The 21453-nt window shown below is 55.9% G+C and overlaps 1 protein-coding gene across 1 annotated transcript in view; it reads right to left on the reverse strand.

Moving 5' to 3' along the window:
• Positions 1–21453, reverse strand: part of LOC135240461 (bone morphogenetic protein receptor type-2-like) — a 64147-nt gene that overhangs the window by 24885 nt on the left and 17809 nt on the right. The window contains exons 2-3 of the mRNA XM_064309926.1: positions 4222–4404; positions 2924–3103 (exon numbers count right to left, since the gene is read on the reverse strand). Of these exons, the coding sequence (XP_064165996.1) occupies positions 2924–3103; positions 4222–4404 (363 nt within the window). The remainder of the gene's footprint in view (positions 1–2923; positions 3104–4221; positions 4405–21453) is intronic.

The following is a 21453-nucleotide window of genomic DNA, read 5'->3' on the forward strand; positions in this document are numbered from 1 at the left end:
CAGGCGCACACACACACACACACACACACACATACCCAGTCACACACAAATGCGCACACACACATACATACCCAGCCACACACACACACACACACACACATACCCAGCCACACACACACACACCCAGTCACACGCACACACACATACACACACAGCCACACACACACAGTCACACACACACAGCCACACACACACACACGCACGCATGCAGACAGACACAGCTCTGGCACGCAGAGCGCATATAAATGAGGTCAGCTTTGCTCCAAATGGCTTCTGCTGGGCCCAGACAGGGGGGCGGGGCCGGTGCAGTTTGAGTGGCATGTCAGACGGCAGTGGGGGCAGACTGGAGAGCAGAGTCAGTCTGGCGTTTCAGAGAGCTCAGAGGACCAGACGCCTGGTCTGCGCTTAGCATAGCGTCGCTTGGCACGTTTCCCCGGAAACAGAATCATGGCGGTAGTCGATGGGCGCTACAGGGTACCCAATAGCAGTTATGAGCTGAGAGAGGCTGCATGCTACAGGACAGAGCTGGATCTGGTGCAGTGCGCTGAGGATCTTTATCTTCAATACACTGTCTCACCATTTGGCCATTTCACCTGGAGAAATGAGCGGCTTGGATATGTGTGTGTGTGTGTGTGCGCGTGCGCGTGAGTGCGTGTGTGTGTGTGTGAGTGTGAGTGCGTGTGTGTGCGTGCGCGTGAGTGCGTGTGTGTGTGTGTGAGTGTGAGTGCGTGTGAGTGCGTGTGCGTGTGAGCGTGCGTGAGTGCGTGTGTGTGTGTGTGAGTGTGAGTGCGTGTGTGTGCGTGCGCGTGAGTGCGTGTGTGTGTGTGTGAGTGTGAGTGCGTGTGAGTGCGTGTGAGTGTGAGTGCGTGTGAGTGTGTGTGCGCGTGTGTGAGTGTGTGTGCGCGCGTGCGTGCGTCTGTGTGTGCGTGCGTGTGTGTGTGTGCGTGCGTGTGTGTGTGCGTGTGTATGTGTGTGTGTGTGCGTGCGTGTGTATGTGTGTGTGTGTGTGTGAATTCATGCCCTGGTAAGACAGGTGGTGCTCAGTGCTCAGGATGCTGGAAGGCTGAGGATTGTCTGCCCGGTAACAGCCGCTGCAGTGAGGGTACGGCCCAGCCTGCCCTGCTGATCTCTCTCATTCACTCCCCTTTAAACACTATTCACTCACATCTTTTTAACCATGAGGAACTGAACTCATGTCCTCCGCAGAGTGTGCAGCCAACTCCAGTTTACCCCCGAGCTGCGCAGGTCACCACAGAGCAGCGCAGTTCACAGCAGAGCTGCGCAGTTCACCGCAGAGCCGTGCTGAGAGGTGAGCAGCTTGTGCAGGGAGATCGCAGGACCTTCCTGACCTGGCAGAGTCCCTGCTACGTGACCAGGAGGGAGGTGCCCTGCCAAACGAAACCCCGCCTCCTGGGGCGACACTGGCCAATCACGCATAAGCCGTCAGGACACTCAGCCAATCAGAGGCACGGGCAGAGTTCTATCCCAGACCGCGAGGTGCATCACTGCACTGGCAACAGTTTTGCTGCCAAAACAATGAAAAGTGAGCGAGAATCCTGCCGAATTATCTGCGTTTGCTACGCTCCGCACGCGCGACTCTGGAGCCGCGGCAGGCCTCAGCGTTCGCGCCTCAGCGTCCGCGCCGCCGCCGCCGCTGCCAGCCCGGAACATTCCGCCCGTCCGCGGGTCGATTCCCGCTGCCAGGTCCTGTAACTGAGGACGAGAGCCAGCCGCTCTGAGCATCGATTATTCTCTCATCTCTCCCATTGTACACCCGCCCTGCGCCTCTTCCCAGAGAGAGAGAGAGAGAGAGAGGGAGAGGGAGAGAGGGAGAGAGAGAGAGAGTGAGAGAGAGAGAGAGAGATAGAGAGAGAGAGAGGGAGAGAGAGGGAGGGAGGGAGAGAGAGGGAGAGAGAGACTGAGCAGGAGAGCTTGCTTTGCCTTGAGGCAGGCAGACGCCTCCAGGTTCTCTCTCTCTCTCTCTGTCTGTCTATCCATCCTTCTCTCTTCTTTTGAAAGGAGAGATGCAGGCTAAGGCTGGTTGCTGTTTGCAGAACGGTTCATGGCTGGCGAGAGGCGAATCGCGGCTGTGGCGACGCAGGAGCCTCCTCCTCTTCCTCACTGTGTGTCTGTGAGGGGACCCTGCGCATTCCAGCCCGGCCCCGCCCGTCCACACAAAACACGCCAAACAAGACCCTTTCACCGCCAAGATGGAGGACGAGTTTACCCCCCCCCGTCCCACGCCGAGCTGCTTTCCCGCCCATAATTAGCCTCCCCGCGCGCGCTGGGATTAAGTATCCTGAGGGGAAACGTTTCCAGGAAACGCTCCCAAAATATTAAATTACCAATCAGACGCAGCGCTGCAGCACGGGCCCGAAAAACGCTCTCATCTTTAAAACCGATCCCCCTCCGGCCCCGCCCCGCCCACAGCCGAAAAATGGAATACAGCTCCGCTGCCATCGATTTCTCTTCTTTTTCCAGAAAAACAAGACGCCACAAAACAGAAATGGAAAACATTCCAGATTAATAAACGAAAAGAGAGACAGAGACAGAGACAGAATGGCAGACAGTGAAACCAGAAAACTGACCCCCTTGTCTTATAAAGCACATCCCCAGTCATCCACGCCCCGCCCCTTCCCTCCGTGCCCCTCCCCTTCCCTCCATGCCCCTCCCCTTCTCTCTGTGCCCCGCCCCTTCACTCTTCCCCCCGTTCTCCATGCCCCACCCCATCCCTCCATGCCCCTCCTCTATCCCCCCGGGGCCCTCCCCTGTCCTCCATGCCCCTCCCCTGTTCCTCCATGCCCCACCCCTTCCCTCCATGCCCCTCCTCTATCCCCCCGGGCCCCTCCCCTGTCCTCCATGCCCCTCCCCTGTTCCCTCCTTGCCCCGCCCCTTCCCCCCCATGCCCCGCCCCCTGACTCACAGACAGGCTGAGCGCTGGTGGGCGTGGGCGGGGGGAAGTCCTCGGTGAAGTTGACGTTGCACATGTCCGTGCTGCAGCAGCAGAAGCGATAGGTGCCATTCTGGATCTGCGAGGGCGTGGTGGTCACCACGCAACGGTCTTCATGGCAGTCCTGCTGATCGCCGATGTGAGTCCAGCAACCTGCACACAGGGAGAGAGAGAGACGGGTCAAATCCAGCTCAGTTCAGGTGGAAGCATATGAACAGTGTGTGTGTGTGTGTGTGTATATGACTACAGGTGTGCGAGTCTTAAGTGTAGTAAACTGCATGTGTGCGTAAATGTAGCTTTAGCATAAATGTATCAGTGCAGTATTAGGTGTGTGAATGTGGCGTTAGCATAAATGTTTGAGTGCAGAATCAGGTGTGCTAATGTAGCACTAGCATAAATGTTTGAGTGCAGTATTAGGTGTGTGTATTTAGCGTTAGCATAAATGCACAGTATGATTGCAGTATCAGGCATGCTAATGTAGCGTTAGCGCAGTATCAGGCCTGCTAATGCAGCATTAGCATAAATGTTTGAGTGCAGTATTAGGTGTGTGTATTTAGCGTTAGCATAAATGTACAGTATGATTGCAGAATCAGACATGCTAATGTAGCGTTAGCGCAGTATCAGGCCTGCTAATGCAGCATTAGCATAAATGTTTGAGTGCAGAATCAGGCGCGCTAATGTAGCGTTAGCATAAATGTTCGAGTGCAGTATTAGGTGTGTGTATTTAGCGTTAGCATAAATGTTTGAGTGCAGAATCAGGCGCGCTAATGTAGCGTTAGCATAAATGTTCGAGTGCAGTATTAGGTGTGTGTATTTAGCGTTAGCATAAATGCACAGTATGATTGCAGTATCAGGCATGCTAATGTAGCGTTAGCGCAGTATCAGGCCTGCTAATGCAGCATTAGCATAAATGTTTGAGTGCAGTATTAGGTGTGTGTATTTAGCGTTAGCATAAATGTACAGTATGATTGCAGTATCAGGCGTGCTAATGTAGCATTAGCATAAATGTTTGAGTGCAGTATTAGGTGTGTGTATTTAGTGTTAGCATAAATGTTTGAGTGCAGAATCAGGCGCGCTAACGTAGCGTTAGCATAAATGTTTGAGTGCAGAATCAGGCGCGCTAACGTAGCGTTAGCATAAATGTTTGAGTGCAGAATCAGGTGTGCTAATGTAGCGTTAACGCAGTATCAGGCATGCTAATGTAGCGTTAGCATAAATGTTTGAGTGCAGAATCAGGCGCGCTAACGTAGCGTCAGCGCCGCTGAGCGTACCCTGCTTGACCAGGCGGATGTCCCCGTCGCGGGTTTTCTCCCACAGGCCGAAGCAGCGGCTGCCCTTGCTGCAGCGCACGGTGGTGTTCTCCAGCGAGACACGCCCCTCCCCGCCCACGTGCTGCTCGTCAAACTGCGACTGCTGGTCGTTGAAGGCGCACTCCCTCTCCTCGCTCTGCGCAGCTGTGGGACAGGGGGACAGACAGACCGTGAGTACCCAAACATACACACACACACGCACACACACACACACGCACACACACTCCCTCCCTCTCCTCGCCCTGGGCAGCTGCGGGACAGGAGGACAGTCGTTACACTTCATTACATTTATTTAGCAGACGCTTTTATCCAAAGCGATGTACAAAGGTGCATACCATGGTCATTGGAACAACTACAAAACACAGGTTCGATAAGCTACAATACAAACGGACAGTGAGTACCCAAACATACACACGCACACACACACACACACATAGACACACACACACACACACTCTCGCTGAGCAGCTGAATGTTCCAGCAGAACACACACTCTAAAGCCACATTTCAGACAGCACAGATTCCGCGCCATTATCACCGCTGCTATTGCTCTCTTACGAAGGCAGCGCTCAGAGGAAGGCCCGTTACCCAGCATGCAGTGCGTGGGCAGCACCACCCTCCCGTCAGGGGACGGGAAACACGGTCCTAATTACGGCTGGAGGAGCCCAGGCTGCAGCCTCCACCCTTTTTGAGGCAGTGCTCAGAGGAAGGCCCATCACCCAGCATGCAGTGCGTGGGCGGCGGGAAACAGGGCGGTGATTACAGCTGATTGGGCGGAGGCTGCAGCCGCCTCCATTTTAAGGCTTCCTGCTCCAGGATCTTATTACCGTGACGCGGCCCCGCCCCGCCCCACTCCACCCAGAACAGCGCTGTCTCTAAAAACCAATCAGAGTCACAGGAAGTGTGCTCAACACTGGTCTGAGCACAGAGTGGAACCAGTCTGTCCTTTCATACACACTTTCCACTGCGTCTAACAAAACACCAGACACAGCTGTGTGCTGTCTTTAAGGTAACACAAACACACACACACACACACACACACACACACGCACTCATATACGCACACACACACACACACACACGCGCCTTTAATTCATTCATGTGTTTCACACAACCGCTGGTTGCCAGATTGGAGAAAGAGATGCAGTGGGGAGCACTGGGGTATTGTGGGGGGGCAGCGCCTTGCAGCCCAGTCAGTCAGGGGTAACGAGCGTAAAAAAAACTGCAGCCCTTAAATGTCATTTGCAGTCCATTTACCTCCCCAGACAGGAACACGCGCGCGCACGCCAGACACTAAAATCTAAGTCACACCTCAAATTCAAAAGGCTCTGAGATCTTTAAAAAATATGCTAATTAAGTCAGAGTCCCAGTGGTGAATTAAAATGACTCTCCGGCAACCCCAAGCATTCCAAGCATGCTGAAGACAGACAGAAAGACAGACAGACAGACAGACAGACGCACAGACAGACACACAGACAGACAAACGCAGACAGACACATACAGACACAGACAGACGCAGAGACAGACAGACAGACAAACGTATAGACACAGACAGACGTATAGACAGACAGACAGACAGACAGACAGATAGACGCACAGACGGACGCACAGACAGATGTATAGACAGACAGACACACACACAGACAGACGCAGACAGCCACACAGACAGACAGACGCAGACAGACACACAGACAGACAAATGCAGACAGCCACACAAACATACGAACGAAGACAGACACACAGACAGACAGACATATAGACAGACAGACAGACAGACAGACGCAGACAGCCACACAGACAGACAAACGCAGACAGACACAGACAGACAGACAGACCCCCAAACACTCTCCAGGAGGCCAGTTTCATGTCGGTTTCAGTCAGAAACATCTCCCTCATCCACTCATCCCTGACTCCTCACACGAGAAACGCAACAAGAGCCTCTACAGGGAGTCAGTACATTTCAGACACTAACCAATCATTGTTTCTCGTCACCAATGACGTGTGGTGTCGGATATATGCCTTAATTTACATGACTGTCCTAAATTAGCAGTAGTGAAAGTGCTGTCATTTTTATCGTCTTTCTCAGAGAATCTGCTCTAACATTTGTGCAAAGTGACATTCAAACTGTTAACTGCTGCTGGACGTGTTTCAAGAGCAGAGGTGAAATACTGCATTGTGGTTATTTATTTAGATTTTTTGCATTATTTTGTACACTACTGTTGTATTTTGGGAATTGTTGAGGGAACTATATAGTGCATACATTTTACAGCTGGAATTTGGACACTCAAAATGGTGGAAGTTAAATATAGTGCACTGCGTAGTGAATAGGGAGTAATTTCAGACATGACTTCAGTCTCTCTAATTATGAAACCACTTCCTGTCTCAGTCTATTTAATAAGGGCCCTGGCTTCCTGTCTCAGTCTCTCTAATCAGGCTGTCACTTCCTGTCTCAGTGTACCATGCTTCATGCCTGGGTCGCTGCAGGCAGCACACTGCTTCCTCCCCGCCCCTCTGTAAACAGGAAGTCCTCCACGGTCGGCCACGGCCGGCTGCCTGCTGGGCCATAACTCAGCCAGCGCAGCCAAGCTCTTGCTGAAGTCACTGGGAGTCATTTTTACCTCTGCAAGCGTAAGCGTGAGTGAGCACGCCCAGCAGACCGCTCCATTAGGACAGGAAAACAAACAGAGTATCAAAAGAGCATTACAGGCGTAAATATCGACGGGGATTAAGAGAGCCCCAGATTAATATCGACGGGGATTAAGAGAGCCCCAGATTAATATCGACGGGGATTAAGAGAGCCCCAGATTATTGGGGTATAAAGGAAGGGCGCGTCTGCCTCGGGGGTCGGGCCCACGGCCATCCCTCAGACGGCTGGCCCCGAGCCGGATTAGGCCGTCCCACCACTCCGCCCCCTACCCCCCCCCCCCCCGCCTCGTAATGTAAACGAGCCGCCATCGCCATGGCCGCCATCGCCATGGCCGCTTATCAGTGGCTGTCATGCTTTGGACCCGCCCCCCTGCTGCCCCTCCCCTCCCGCACCGCTCCCCCATGAGCGATGGAGGCTATGGTATGAGCTATGGTATGCGCACACGCACACACACACACACACACACGCAAGCACACACATACACACACACTCACGCGCGCACACACACACACACACACACACACACACACACACTCCACTGGGAGCTCCTTGCGAAATCATACGGTGACTGTGTTCTGATCGGAAACAGAGCACAAAGCCCTCAGAGCCTCCCTGTGTTCTGAAGCCAGTCCAGATGTGGGCGGGTTTCCATTACACGCCTGGCCCCGCCTACAGCTCCGCCTCCCTGCAGCTGCACATTCACCATTAATGCACCCCAGCCAACACACTCCAGCGCCACCTCAACCAACAAGCAAAAGCAGTGATCAAAATCTGAGCAGGAGCATCACACCACAGCCACATATCTCTCTCTCTCTCTCTCTCCTAGCCCAGACCCTTAGAGACCGTGTGAGTGAGTGTGTGTGTAAGGGAGGGAGGGAGGGAGGGAGGGAGAAAACAGGAGGGATGGAGAGATTGAGGGGGAGACAGTGTCAGCTGCAGGTCAGGCGATAGTGCGTGCTCGGTGTGTGTGTTTGTGTTGGTATCTGTGCTCAGTGTGTGTGTGTGTGTGCGTGTGTGTGCGTGTGTGTGTGTGTGTGTGTGTGTGTGTGTGTGTGTGTGCGTGTATGTGTGTGTGTATGTGTGTGTGAGAGTGTGTGTGTGTGTATGTGTGTGTGAGTGTGTGTGTGTGTGTGCATGTATGCATGTGTGCGTGTGAGTGTGTGTGTGTGTGTGTGTGTGCCTGTAAACCCAGGGCCTCATCTGTGCAGCAGCAGCAGGGGCTGCTCCATTAGTCATTAGGGTTTCCTGTAATTTGGAGTAAAACGCAGGCAGCTGGCGGGGGCGGGGGCGCGAGTATGGGGGGACGGGCGGGGGCACGTTGGTCTCTGCAGACCAGCACACAGGGAAAGAGGGAAAACAGTTCCTTTACATAAAACATTATCACAAGCTCCAACTGCACAACACTCACGGCCAGACCAGGGCCAGACAAGGGCCAGACAGGGGCCAGACCGGGGCCAGACGGGGGCCAGACCGGGGCCAGACCGGGGCCAGACAGGGGCCAGACAGGGGCCAGACAGGGGCCAGACCAGGGCCAGACCGGGGCCAGACCGGGGCCAGACCGGGGCCAGACCGGGGCCAGACCAGGGCCAGACGGGGGCCAGACGGGGGCCAGACAGGGGCCAGACAGGGGCCAGACAGGGGCCAGACGGGAACAGTATCACAGCAGAAAGGTTAAGGCGAGGCACGTCACGGTTACAGTCAGTGCAGGACAGTACCAGTCAGCGCAAGGCAGCGCATTCCACTCAGACCTAATCATCACCAGCCATCTCTAACGCGCCTCCCCTCCGCGCCCTTTCTCCCAGGGACCCCGCCCGGTGCTGCCGCCCGTGTCACACACACCCCAAACCCCGAACCCCGAACCCCAGCGGCAGCAGTAAGACCACACCCGCCGTACGTCTGCTCGCGGTACGCGCTCGTTGCCATGACAGCAGAGAATAAAGGGAGGAGCTGAGCGCCAGCTCGGGGGACGTTCGCTCGTGTGTGAGCGTGCGTGAGACAGGCCGGACTCCTCCTCCCCTGAGCACGAGGAGCAGCGACACCTCGCCCCGCCCGGGGCCCAACAGCCCACTGGGGCCCAACTGCACACTGGGGCCCCACACCCCACTGGGGCCCAACAGCCCACTGGGGCCACACACCCCACTGGGGCCCCCAACGCAGCTAAAGCTCAGGGCCCCAGGAGCTCCCATGCTGGCAGGGCACGCTGAGGGAGCAGAGTTGGGGGGGGGGTGAAATGGAGCGCTCTCACAGGAAGTGACATCGGAGTAATGCACGGCTTCCTCACTCTGCGCTCTCATGCGCCACTATACACTTTAACACCAGCAGCTCCACAACGGGCCGCAAACCAGCGGGGGAGGGGGGGAGCAGCCGGACCACCCGGGGGGGAGGGGGGAGGAGGGGGGGGGGGGGGGGGGGGAGAGCAGCCAGGACCCGGGGGGGGGGGGGGGGGGGGGGGAGAGCAGCCAGGACCCGGAGGAGAGGGGAGGGGGGGGGAGCAGGCAGGGACCGGGGAGGGGGGGGGGGGGGGGAGAGAGCAGCAGGACCGGGAGGGAGAAGCAGGACGGGGGGGGGGGGGGAGGGGGGGGAGCTCAAAGCACTAGCAGCAGGATTGTGAAGAAGGAAGAGATTGCGCTCAAACAGTGACCTTGAGGATAATGCGAGATGTCGTATCACCAGAGAGAGAGGGAGAGAGAGAGAGAGAGAGAGAGAGAGAGAGAGGGAGAGAGAGAGAGAGAGAGAGAGAGAGAGAGAGAGAGAGAGAGAGAGGGAGGGAGTGGGAGAAGAGGGAGAGGGAGAGAGAGGGAGAGATATACAGCAAGTGAACTGGAAGGACAGGCACACTGACAGGCAGTCAGGGTGATTTTCTGTCATTATATTTGGCTAAATTGCCTGGTGAAGAGTTTGTGTGTGCGTGCGAGAAACAGAGAAGGCCAGTGTGTGTGTGTGTGTGCGTGTGTGAGAGAGAGACATAGGAAGCCAGTGTGTGTGTGCGTGGCAGCAGGCAGACACAGGCAGACACAGGGCTCCCACACACACACGGCAGGCAGACGCAGGGCTCCCACACACACACGGCAGGCAGACACAGATCTCCCACACACACGGCAGGCAGACACAGGCCTCCTGAGCCACTTCCTGCCCTCCGCACTCCGGCGTGTGTTCTAATGCTGTCCCTGTTGCCATGGCAGCGGTGATAGTTCTTAATGAGCCCGCAAAGCCACACTTCCAGCGTCAGCTGAAGCCATGACAGGCACAGCACTCCCAACGAGGAGCAAGCAGAGCTGAGCATCTGGAGGCTAAACACGGTATCTGTGCTCCTGCCCACTAGGAACCATGGGAACCACAGAGAAACAGGAAAACTGGTACTGTGCCACAACTGGTACCTGCATCACCCCCAAATTCCTAACCCTCATCCTAAATGTGCACTGAAGAAACTCTGCAGTCCTGACCTATCACAACAGAATGGGGTGCACACTGTGGGGGTCACTGTGGATCTGCTTATCCCTTTGAAGGGCAGGTTTTTCAGAAGGTTTCCCCCCCCCTCAAATTCAAAGTCAGTGTTCTAGGACTCCATTGCTTTCAGTTACCGGCACTGATTGTGACATCAGCATTAGAATGTTCAGTTAAGAGCATTCTAATTACACGTTTCTGACCTCACACCTCAAAGGGTTAAAAAAGGCGTGGGGGGGGGGCGAGTGGCTGTTGCTGATTGGTTGGTGTGGTGGGGGGGGTTGCTTGCTGGCTCGGAGCACCGCAGGTCTCCTGTGAAAGGGTGGGGGAGGGACGGTCTGTGGTTATTGGCCGCCTGGTGGTCGGGGCTGGCTGGATTTCAATTGCTTTGTGGCCGAAAACACAGGAACAAAGACTGGGACGGGCAAGGGCGTCGCGTCATGTGACAGGCCGGGCCAAAGTGGGCAAATTTACTGCGGAATACCAGGGCTTGTGGCCAACTGGCTGCCTCAATCGGACACACAGAATCACCACCAAAGGGGGGACATAGCTCAGGAGGTAAGACCGATTGTCTGGCAGTCGGAAGGTTGCCGGTTCAAACCCCGCCCTGGGCGTGTCGAAGTGTCCTTGAGCAAGACACCTAACCCCTAACCCCTAACTGCTCTGGCGAATGAGAGGCATCAATTGTAAAGCGCTTTGGATAAAAGCGCTATATAAATGCAGTCCATTTACCATTTACCAGCAGTCTTCATCCCCACTGGAGCCGTTTACCTACGGAGATGAAGGAACATCCAAACCAAGATCTCTCCAACAGATACTTAGATAAAAAACGTCCTGAATGTTCCAGAAAGACTTCTTTTCCTTCACTGAGGAAAGGAAACAGAAAACATTATGCTTTCCTGAGATAAACGGTGGTGGGGGGGGGGGGTGGGGGGGGTTAAGACAGCCTATCTGGGGTTTCGGGGAGAGTCTCCCCATGTGTCAGCCAGATGGATTTCCCCCCGCCCCTCCCACTTCTCAAACGCTGCCCCCCCTCCCCCCCCCGCCCGCCCCCCCTCCCACCACCTGCTTCTCTGCCCGGCTCCGTGCCACACAGGCACCGTGCCAGGTGTCACATGACCATCACTCAGCCTGCGCGCGCGAGCGGCCAACAGCTGCAGTGTGGAAGCAGATAACCCCCCACCCCGCCAGCCAAAACCAACCCCCCCCCCCCCCCCCCCCCCCGTCAGCCAAAATCAACCCCACCCCCGGCAACCCCCCCCCCCCCCACCCCGTCAGCCAAAACCAACCCCCCCCGCCCCTTCAGCCCAAACCAACCCCCCCCTTCCAATTCCCGCCCCTGCCCGCCCCCGTCCCATCAGACACTGGGCCCGATGGCAGGCCAGACAAACCTGCCCGGGGAACCTGGTTTGTTTGGGGGGGTTCAGACCAAAGTTCCATCGCCGGCGGCCCAGTATGTACACTAGAGTACGCCGAGCCGGTCTGTTAAAATAAAGACCTTTAAGAACGCCCAGACGCCACTGCGCAGCTACAATACCAATACCCAGCTTACCTCTAACAGCTGAGCGTGCCTTACCCTCCTGTCAGAGTACAACCTGCCCCACACTCCTGTCAGAGTACAACCTGCCCCACACTCCTGTCAGAGTACAATCTGCCCCACACTGCTGTCAGAGTACAATCTGCCCCACACTGCTGTCAGAGTACAATCTGCCCCACACTCCTGTCAGAGTACAATCTGCCCCACACTCCTGTCAGAGTACAGTCTGCCCCACACTCCTGTCAGAGTACAATCTGCCCCACACTCCTGTCAGAGTACAGTCTGCCCCACACTCCTGTCAGAGTACAGTCTGCCCCACACTCCTGTCAGAGTACAATCTGCCCCACACTCCTGTCAGAGTACAATCTACCCCACACTCCTGTCAGAGTACAATCTACCCCACACTCCTGTCAGAGTACAATCTACCCCACACTCCTGTCAGAGTACAATCTGCCCCACACTCCTGTCAGAGTACAATCTGCCCCACACTCCTGTCAGAGTACAATCTGCCCCACACTCCTGTCAGAGTACAATCTGCCCCACACTCCTGTCAGAGTACTATCTGCCCCACACTCCTGTCAGAGTACTATCTGCCCCACACTCCTGTCAGAGTACTATCTGCCCCACACTCCTGTCAGAGTGCAATCTGCCCCACACTCCTGTCAGAGTACAATCTGCCCCACACTCCTGTTAGAGTACACTCTGCCCCACACTCCTGTCAGAGTACAATCTGCCCCACACCCCTGTCAGAGTACAATCTGCCCCACACTCCTGTTAGAGTACAATCTGCCCCACACTCCTGTCAGAGTACAATCTGCCCCACACACACAGACACACACACAGACAGGCACACACACACACACACACACACACACACACAGACACACACACAGACAGGCACACACACACACACACACACACACACACACACACACACACACACACACACACACACGCGACATGGTGCCCTGTGTCCCTCTGGAGCAGGGGGCTATTTACACACGGCCCACGGCCGCACTGCTCTGGGCAATTATTAACCCCCTCCCCGCCCCCCCGAAACAAAATACTCACAGCAGCCCCTCTCTACCCCCCCACCCCCACACACACTGACTGTATCACAGTGATGACCAGGCTGTCAGCTGAAGAGAAGCACAGGGAGTACCCAGCATCTGCAGTTCTTCCACGTTAATCCTGTGCTTATTCACTTACACTGTGTGTTATGACAAACAGGGGGGCGGAGCCAAACTGTATCCCTCATGTGGCTTTATCCACACGCAGTTTGGTAGCCGACCCCACTCCCGTCTCCCCCACCCCCCCCGCCCTCCTCATGCAGCCGGTGCAGACAGACCACAGGGCACACGGCCGCCAGCAGGAGGCGCTCTCTCACGCGGCGAGGCTGCGGGACCCTTGCAGGCCGGGGGTCTGTCTGCCACAGCCGGCACCGGCGGACCCTGGAACCCGTTTCCACACCACGGACCCAGCCACCGCCCCGAAAACCAGCCAGGAACCCCGAAACCCCTCCTGACACGACCCTACACCTGCTACAGTACTGTCTGTGAGCCGCGTGTGCAGACTGAGCATCATGTGACAGCTGCTGCTGCTGCTGCAGTTCTGCTCATCACTGCATGCTGATATTAATGAGGTATTATATAAATAAATAACCTCCCAGTTTAAAATGCGACAGAGGCATTCAGTTAATTAAAAAATATGAAATTGCGTCCGGCTAATTATAAAAACAGGGGGTCCCCAAAAGGGTGGAGTCAGTATTCACACCCCCACTACTCTCACCGAGTATAAATGTGTGGAATCTGAGCTCAACTGCAGCGGGAGAGGTCACGAGCGGCCATTTTAGGATGCCGTTTTGGGCAGGCCAGACGAGCAGAGATTATACGAGCGTACTCCACCCCACCCCGCCCCGCCCGGGGCCTGAGAGGTCAGGGACAGGGTGCAAGAGACTCAGGCAGGCCAGGCACAGTGAGCCGCTCAGTGTGCCAAATACCCCAAACCCTCCTGCTACCCCTCCCCCACCCCACTCCCACAACAGACCTTCATTTACCAGGGAGTCCTAAAGCCAGCTTAGCCACAGGAGAGAACCCCCCCCCCCCCAGCTTGAAAGAGAAAAACAGCCTGTCTCAAATCTGCCGGCCAGGGAAAGGGGCAGGGGTGGGGGCAGGAGTGATGGGGGGGGGAGCAGGGTAGTCTGTTTGAGGTGAGGGCAGGGGGGGCAGGAGTGATGGGGGGGCGGGGGTACGGGGCAGGAGTGATGGGGGGGCAGGAATGAGGGAGGGGGAGCAGGACAGTCTGTTAGAGGCGGCAGGTCACTGCTAGCAGAAGGACCCAGGCTAGGACACACCCACAGGGGGGCGGGGCCTCCTGCCCCTTCCGTCTGACGGACAGACGGCTCTACTCAAACAGGCTGCCCCGCCCTGTTCCCACTCCAGCCTCCTCCACAGCTCACCTCACGCGAGAGAGGAGAGAGAGAAAAATAAACATCTGATGAGACCTCTCAACACGTCTCTGCAAATGTCCCAGCCCTGCAGCGCTCTGAGCCCCCAACACAGGGAGCCCCACAGCCAGGGTAAATGTCCCAGCCCTGCAGCGCTCTGAGCCCCCAACACAGGGAGCCCCACAGCCAGGGTAAAGGCCACGGCCACAGCAGGCTTCACTCGTGAGTGTGTGAGTGTGTGAGTGTGTGTGTGTGTGTGAGTGTGTGTGTGTGTGTGTGTGTGTGAGTGTGCGTGTGCGCATGTGTGAGAGAGAGTGTGTGTGTTTGTGAGTGTGTGTGTGTGTGTGAGAGAGAGTGTGTGTGAGTGTGTGTGAGTGTGTGAGAGAGTGTGTGTTTGTGCATGTGTGTGAGTGTGTGTGTGTGAAAGAGTGTGAGAGAGTGTGTGTGTTTGTGAGTGTGTGTGAGTGTGTGAGAGAGAGTGTGTGTTTGTGCGTGTGTGTGAGTGTGTGTGTGTGAAAGAGTGTGAGAGAGTGTGTGTGTTTGTGAGTGTGTGTGTGTGTGTGAGAGAGAGAGAGTGTGTGTGTGTGCGTGTGTGTGCGCGTGTGTGAGAGAGTGTGTGTGTTAAAGAGGGTGTGTGTGTGTGTGTGTGTGTGTGTGTGTGTGTGCGCGTGTGTGAGAGAGAGAGTGTGTGTTTGTGAGTGTGTGTGTGAGAGAGAGAGAGTGTGTGTGTGCGTGTCCACAGTTCTAGCCTCGGTGTAGGGCTCACAGTGAATATGCATCTGGGTGCAAAGCGTTGTACACCACGTTTCTGAGGGAGGGTCATGTGACCTGCATTCAGCATATCGCCAAGGCAACAGACATCAAAGTGCAGCCTGGACCCACCCACTGTGTCCACAGACGGGCGACGCCTGTCCGTCTTCTGCCAATCAGCTCGAGCAGCCGAGTCGCCTGGCAACGGCGCAAAAAAACAGACCAGAGCCCGAGTTACAGGTTCTGGGGGGAAATGAATCTTCAGACGGACTCGTTTAGGTCCCATCCTGGGGGGGGGGGGGGGCAGACAGCGGCTCGGATAACCTGTCACCTGTGTTTACGGCAGCGATCGAGATCCAGCGCTTCCAGCGCAAACACATTAACCAGCAGAGCCTGGCAGCGTCTCTCTGACAGAACGATGAGACCGAGGTCAGAGAAACGGACGATCACCACCATCTCCTCTGGGGCCAGCAAAGTATTTATTTACAAAAGCGCAACAAAAATACCCACAATCCTCACACACAAACACGCACGCACACGCACTCACACACACACACACACACACTCACACGCACACACACTCACACACACACACGCACTCACACACACGCACGCACACGCACACACACACACTCACACACACTCACACGCACACACACTCACACACACACACGCACTCACACACACGCACGCACACGCACTCACACACACGCACACACACTCACACACACACACACGCACTCACACACACACACCACACACACACACACACACACACGCACGCACGCGCACACACACACTCACACGCACACACTCACACACAAACGCACGCACGCATGCACGCACACACACTCACACACACACACGCACTCACACACACACACACACACGCGCACGTACGCGCACACACACACTCACACGTACACACTCACACACAAACACACGCACGCACTCACACACACACTCACACGCACGCACACACGCACTCACACACACACACACACACAAACACACGCACCCTGCATACCACAGAATAAAGCAAGGAGTGTCAGACTGCTAGAAGCACGCAGGGGAAGTGGGGAATTATCTCTAAGGAAGCAGGCAGCGGCTAAAGGCACTAAATAAATCAACAAAAATACAGGCCCCCGCCCAGCCCCGCCCCGCCCTGTCTGCGCGTGAGCCCTCCCCCTCCCCCTCCCCCTCCCCCTCCTTCCCCTCCCCCCTGGCTGTCTGTCTCACCCACAGGTCCTCCTTCTGGGCTTAAAGGGAAGACCCTCAAACACGCTCCTTCAGCGCCAGAAACGAAACCCCCCCCCCCGCCCAGTCTGAGGGTCCCCACAGCGCCGCGTCCGTTAGCACGTTAGCGCCTGGTCTCCGATCGCCAGCGAGACGCGGGCGGGCGCCAGACGAGCGCCAGACGAGCGCCGCGTCGGAGGAGCAGACGGGATTACCCTCCTCCCGGCTTAACCACGTCAGCGGGAAACAGCCGTTTATTTCGCGCCGGGCTCGCCCCCGCGGGGGGGAGGGGGGGGCAGGTCTGCAGCTGCGTCAAGCGCGCCCTCCGCCATCTTCGCTCGACAGTAAAAAAAAATTAAAAAAAAAAAAACAGAACCCCGCCCCCCGACGCACGCTCAGTCCTGACAATGCCAGAGAGCCGGACCGCCCCCAGCACTGAGAGAGAGAGCGGGGTAGAGCGGGGTAGAGCGGGGTAGAGCGGGGTAGAGCGGGACTGTGTGCCCATATCACCGCAGGCCACTGATCACACCGTCTGTAACGACAACAACCCCAAGCGCAGAGACATACGACAGAAGCATGAGTCCATGACGGAAGTCACACTGAGACAGCAATCAACTGAGACAGACCAGACTACACCACTGAGACCAGCCAGACTACACACACTGAGACCAGCCAGACTACCACCACTGAGACCAGCCAGACTACGCACCACTGAGACCAGCCAGACTACGCACCACTGAGACCAGTCAGACTACGCACCACTGAGACCAGCCAGACTACGCACCACTGAGACCAGCCAGACTACGCACCACTGAGACCAGCCAGACTACACACTGAGACCAGCCAGACTACACACCACTGAGACCAGCCAGACTACACACTGAGACCAGCCAGACTACACACCACTGAGACCAGCCAGACTACACACCACTGAGACCAGCCAGACTACGCACCACTGAGACCAGCCAGACTACGCACCACTGAGACCAGCCAGACTACGCACCACTGAGACCAGTCAGACTACGCACCACTGAGACCAGCCAGACTACGCACCACTGAGACCAGTCAGACTACGCACCACTGAGACCAGTCAGACTACGCACCACTGAGACCCGCCAGACTACGCACCACAGAAACCGGTCAGATTACGCACCACTGAGACCAGTCCAGACTACGCACCACTGAGACCAGCAGACTACGCACCACAGAGAACCGTCAGATACGCACCACTGAGACCCGCCAGACTACGCACCAGAACGGTCAGATACGCACCGGACCGCCAGACTACGCACCACTGAGACCGGCCAGACTACGCACCACCGAGACCGGCCAGACTACGCACCACCGAGACCGGCCAGACTACGCACCACCGAGACCAGCCAGACTACACACCACCGAGACCAGCCAGACTACACACCACTGAGACCAGCCAGACTACACACCACTGAGACCAGTCAGACTACGCACCACTGAGACCAGCCAGACTACACACCACTGAGACCAGTCAGACTACGCACCACTGAGACCAGCCACACTACGCACCACCGAGACAGAGAGAGAGAGAGAGAGAGAGAGGGGCGAGAGAGACAGACAGAGAGAGAGAAAGGGGCAGATGGACAGAGAGAGAGAGAGAGAGATAGAGAGCTGCCCGGGGAAAGTGTGATTTCCAGCGGCTCTGGCAGCTCCCTCACACTGAGCAGCACCAGGCTCCTGCTCTCAGTCTGCCTTCAACAACCCCACAGTCTGGAACCGCCAGACGCCGGGTACATAGACGGGTCTGCCAGACACCGGGGTCTGAGGCGGGTCCGCTAGGGGCTGCAGGGCTGCATTTACCCAAAAAATAAACCAAAGTGGGGAGAAGGGTGGGTCGCTCTACTGGGGGAGGGGGCACACCAGCAGGGCTGAGCTACTCTGACAGACGCCTGCCCACCCAACCGTGAGACCCCCCCCCCCCGTGTGCCAGCGTTCTGTCCCAAAACCCACCCATCACCCACTTTCTCCCCTCCTTCGCCCAGGAACCAGGCCCAGCAAACCCCGCCCACATGACCCATGGGCAGGAGCAGCCCCGCTGGAGCCACGCCCAGTGAGGTCACTGATGGTCAGAGGAGGAGATGGGCAGGAGCAGCCCTGCTGGAGCCACGCCCAGTGAGGTCACTTGACGGTCAGAGGAGGAGATGGGCAGGAGCAGCCCTGCTGGAGCCACGCCCAGTGAGGTCACGCTTATTCAGGCCCACCTGACGGCAGGAATGCAGAAGCTCACAGCAGCCTTAGGCCCGTCTGAGGCACAGCTGCTTATGACCCACCAGAGAAAAACAACAACGCAACAGCACCGTGTTCGCCCCTCCTGAACTGCTCTACTACATCACCACCCCCCCCCCCCAGCTGTGAGTGAATAACACAGCAGGGTTGGCACGGCGAACCCCCCCCCCCACAACCCCCAAAATCCAAACCCCTCCCTTCTGTGACACAGACTGTAGCTCAGCACACAGCACAGGTCGGGGGGGGTGGAGAATTGCGGGGGGGGGTGGGTAACGCACCAATGAGACGAAGCGAGGGTAGGCTGCTGAGCTGAACACGCTCGTCTCTCTGGAAACTCCCAACAGCAACAAAACTTTGTTTTAAACCTTGAAGCTAAAAACACGGCACTGCCAATCCTGGGGGATCCTGCTGAACTCCAGTCGGGGGGGGGGGGGGCGGTGTGTGGTGTGTAGTGCCCGTGTGTGCGTGCATATGTGAGACTGAGTGTAAGAGTGTGTGTGTGTGTGTGTGAGACTGAGTGTGTGTGTGTGTGTGTGTATATGAGACTAAGTGTGTGTGTGTGCGCGTGCATGCGTGTGTGAGACTGAGTGTGCGTGCGTGAGACTGAGTGTGTGTGTGTGTGTTTATGTGTGTGTGTGTGAGACTGAGTGTGTGTGTGTGTGTTTATGTGTGTGTGTGTGTGTGTGTGTGAGACTGAGTGTGTGTGTGTGTATGAGACTAAGTGTGTGTGTGTGTGTTTATGTGTGTGTGTGTGTGTGAGACTGAGTGCGTGTGTGTGCGTGAGACTGAGTGTGTGTGTGTGTGTTTATGTGTGTGTGTGAGAGACTGAGTGTGTGTGTGTGTGTGTGTGTGTGTGTGAGACTGAGTGTGTGTGTGTGTGTGTGAGACTGAGTGTGTGTGTGTGTGTGTGTGTGTGTGTGTGTGAGACTGAGTGTGTGTGTGTGTGTGTGTGTGTGTGTGTGTGTGTGTGACTGAGTGTGTGTGTGTGTGTGTGAGTGTGACTGAGTGTGTGTGTGTGTGTGTGTGTGTGTGTGTGTGTGTGTGTGTGAGACTGAGTGTGTGTGTGTGTGTGTGTGTGTGTGTGTGTGTGTGTGTGTGAGACTGAGTGTGTGTGTGTGTGTGTGTGAGACTGAGTGTGTGTGTGTGTGTGTGTGTGTGTGTGTGTGAGACTGAGTGTGTGTGTGTGTGTGTGTATGAGACTGAGTGTGTGTGTGTGTGTGTGTATGAGACTGAGTGTGTGTGTGTGTGTGAGACTGGGTGTGTGTGTGTGTGTGTGTGTGAGAGAGACTGAGTGTGTGTGTGTGAGTGTGTGTGTTTATGTGAGTGTGTGTGTGTGTGTGTGTGTGTGAGTGAGGGAGGGAGGGAAAGAGGTGTTTACCTCACAGTACCGCTGTTGCCCGGTGATGGGAGTTTATTACTCTGGGCAAAGCTGGCTGGGTAACGGCTTTTGTTCAGGAGATTCATATATTATACATGCTGAAAAATGTGTTTTTAAAAAAGAGGGGGTCCACCAAAGTAATCTCTTTTCAGTTCCCCCTGCGGAACAAAAGTGACCGTCCTGCAGAGGTGCACTCTGGGAGGATTAGACTCGATAGAGGCCCTCCTTTCTACGCCAGGTTTTCATCCACAACTGAAAGAGTCCTTTCTCTCTCTTCTCCTGTCTTTCCTTCTCCACTCCTTCGCTTTCTCCTTTTCTCCCCTCCCTCCCCCTCGCCCCCCTCGCCCCCCCGCCCCCCCCTCCGGGCGAGTCAGTGTCGCTGGCAGAGCTCCAGACTCCAGTGATGCAGTAATGAGCTCTCGGAGTCTCCGTTAGCATGAGCGACGCCATTCGCTGTCGGCCACCGGGGACTGAGAGAAGAATGTAAAAAAAAAAAAAAAAAAAGAAACAGGGAATGGAGAGGCCCCGCCCCCATTCCCAGCAGACATGCAAGAGGCCCCGCCCCCTCCTGCCCAACAGACAGAGACTGCACTCTGCAGAAGGGTCACGCTGTGCTCTGTGAGCCATACACAACCACACAACCGCAACAGTGCACACACACGTGCGCGCACACACGCACGCACACACACACACACACACACACACACACACAGACACACACACAGACACACACACAGAGACACGCACACACAAGCACACACACAGAGACACACACATACACACACACAGACACACACCCAAACACACAGAAACACATACACACACACACAGAGACACACACATACACACACACTCTCTCTCTCCCCCTGTCTGTCTCACTCTCATATATAAAAAGAACAGTGTTTGTACAATCAACAGAAACCATGAATACATGCATAAGAATAACCACAGATCAGATTTATACCCGCAGAATCTTGTCAGGTTCCATTGGACAAATGAGCATGTTCTCGGCCTATATAATATTTTGTATCATATTTCAGAGGTGATTTTACCAGCCAATGGTAAGGAAGGACTCTGTCTGTCCACCATGACCGCTGCACCACTCTGTGTGAAGGGAACGGGAGGTCTTTTACTCCTCAGACAAAGGAGACGGAGACTACAGCCGGGTAATTACACCTATCGCTGGAATGCAGACAAGAAGCAGACTAACTGCCATACCGCAAACAATCATGTGAGTGTGTGTGTCTCTGTGTGTGTATGTGCGTGTCTGTGTGTGTGCGTGTCTGTGTCTGTGAGTGTGCGTGTCTGTGTGTGTGCGTGTGTGTGTGTGTGCTTGGCTGTGTGTGTGTGTGCATGTCTGTGTGCGTGTCTGTGTGCGTGTGTGTGTGTGTGTGTGCTTGGCTGTGTGTGTGTGTGCATGTCTGTGTGCGTGTCTATGTGTGTGTCTGTGTGTGTGTGTGTGTGTGTGTCTGTGTATGTGCGTGTATGTGCGTGTC

This window comes from Anguilla rostrata, chromosome 15, assembly GCF_018555375.3.
Source record: "Anguilla rostrata isolate EN2019 chromosome 15, ASM1855537v3, whole genome shotgun sequence".
Classification (NCBI taxonomy): domain Eukaryota; kingdom Metazoa; phylum Chordata; class Actinopteri; order Anguilliformes; family Anguillidae; genus Anguilla; species Anguilla rostrata.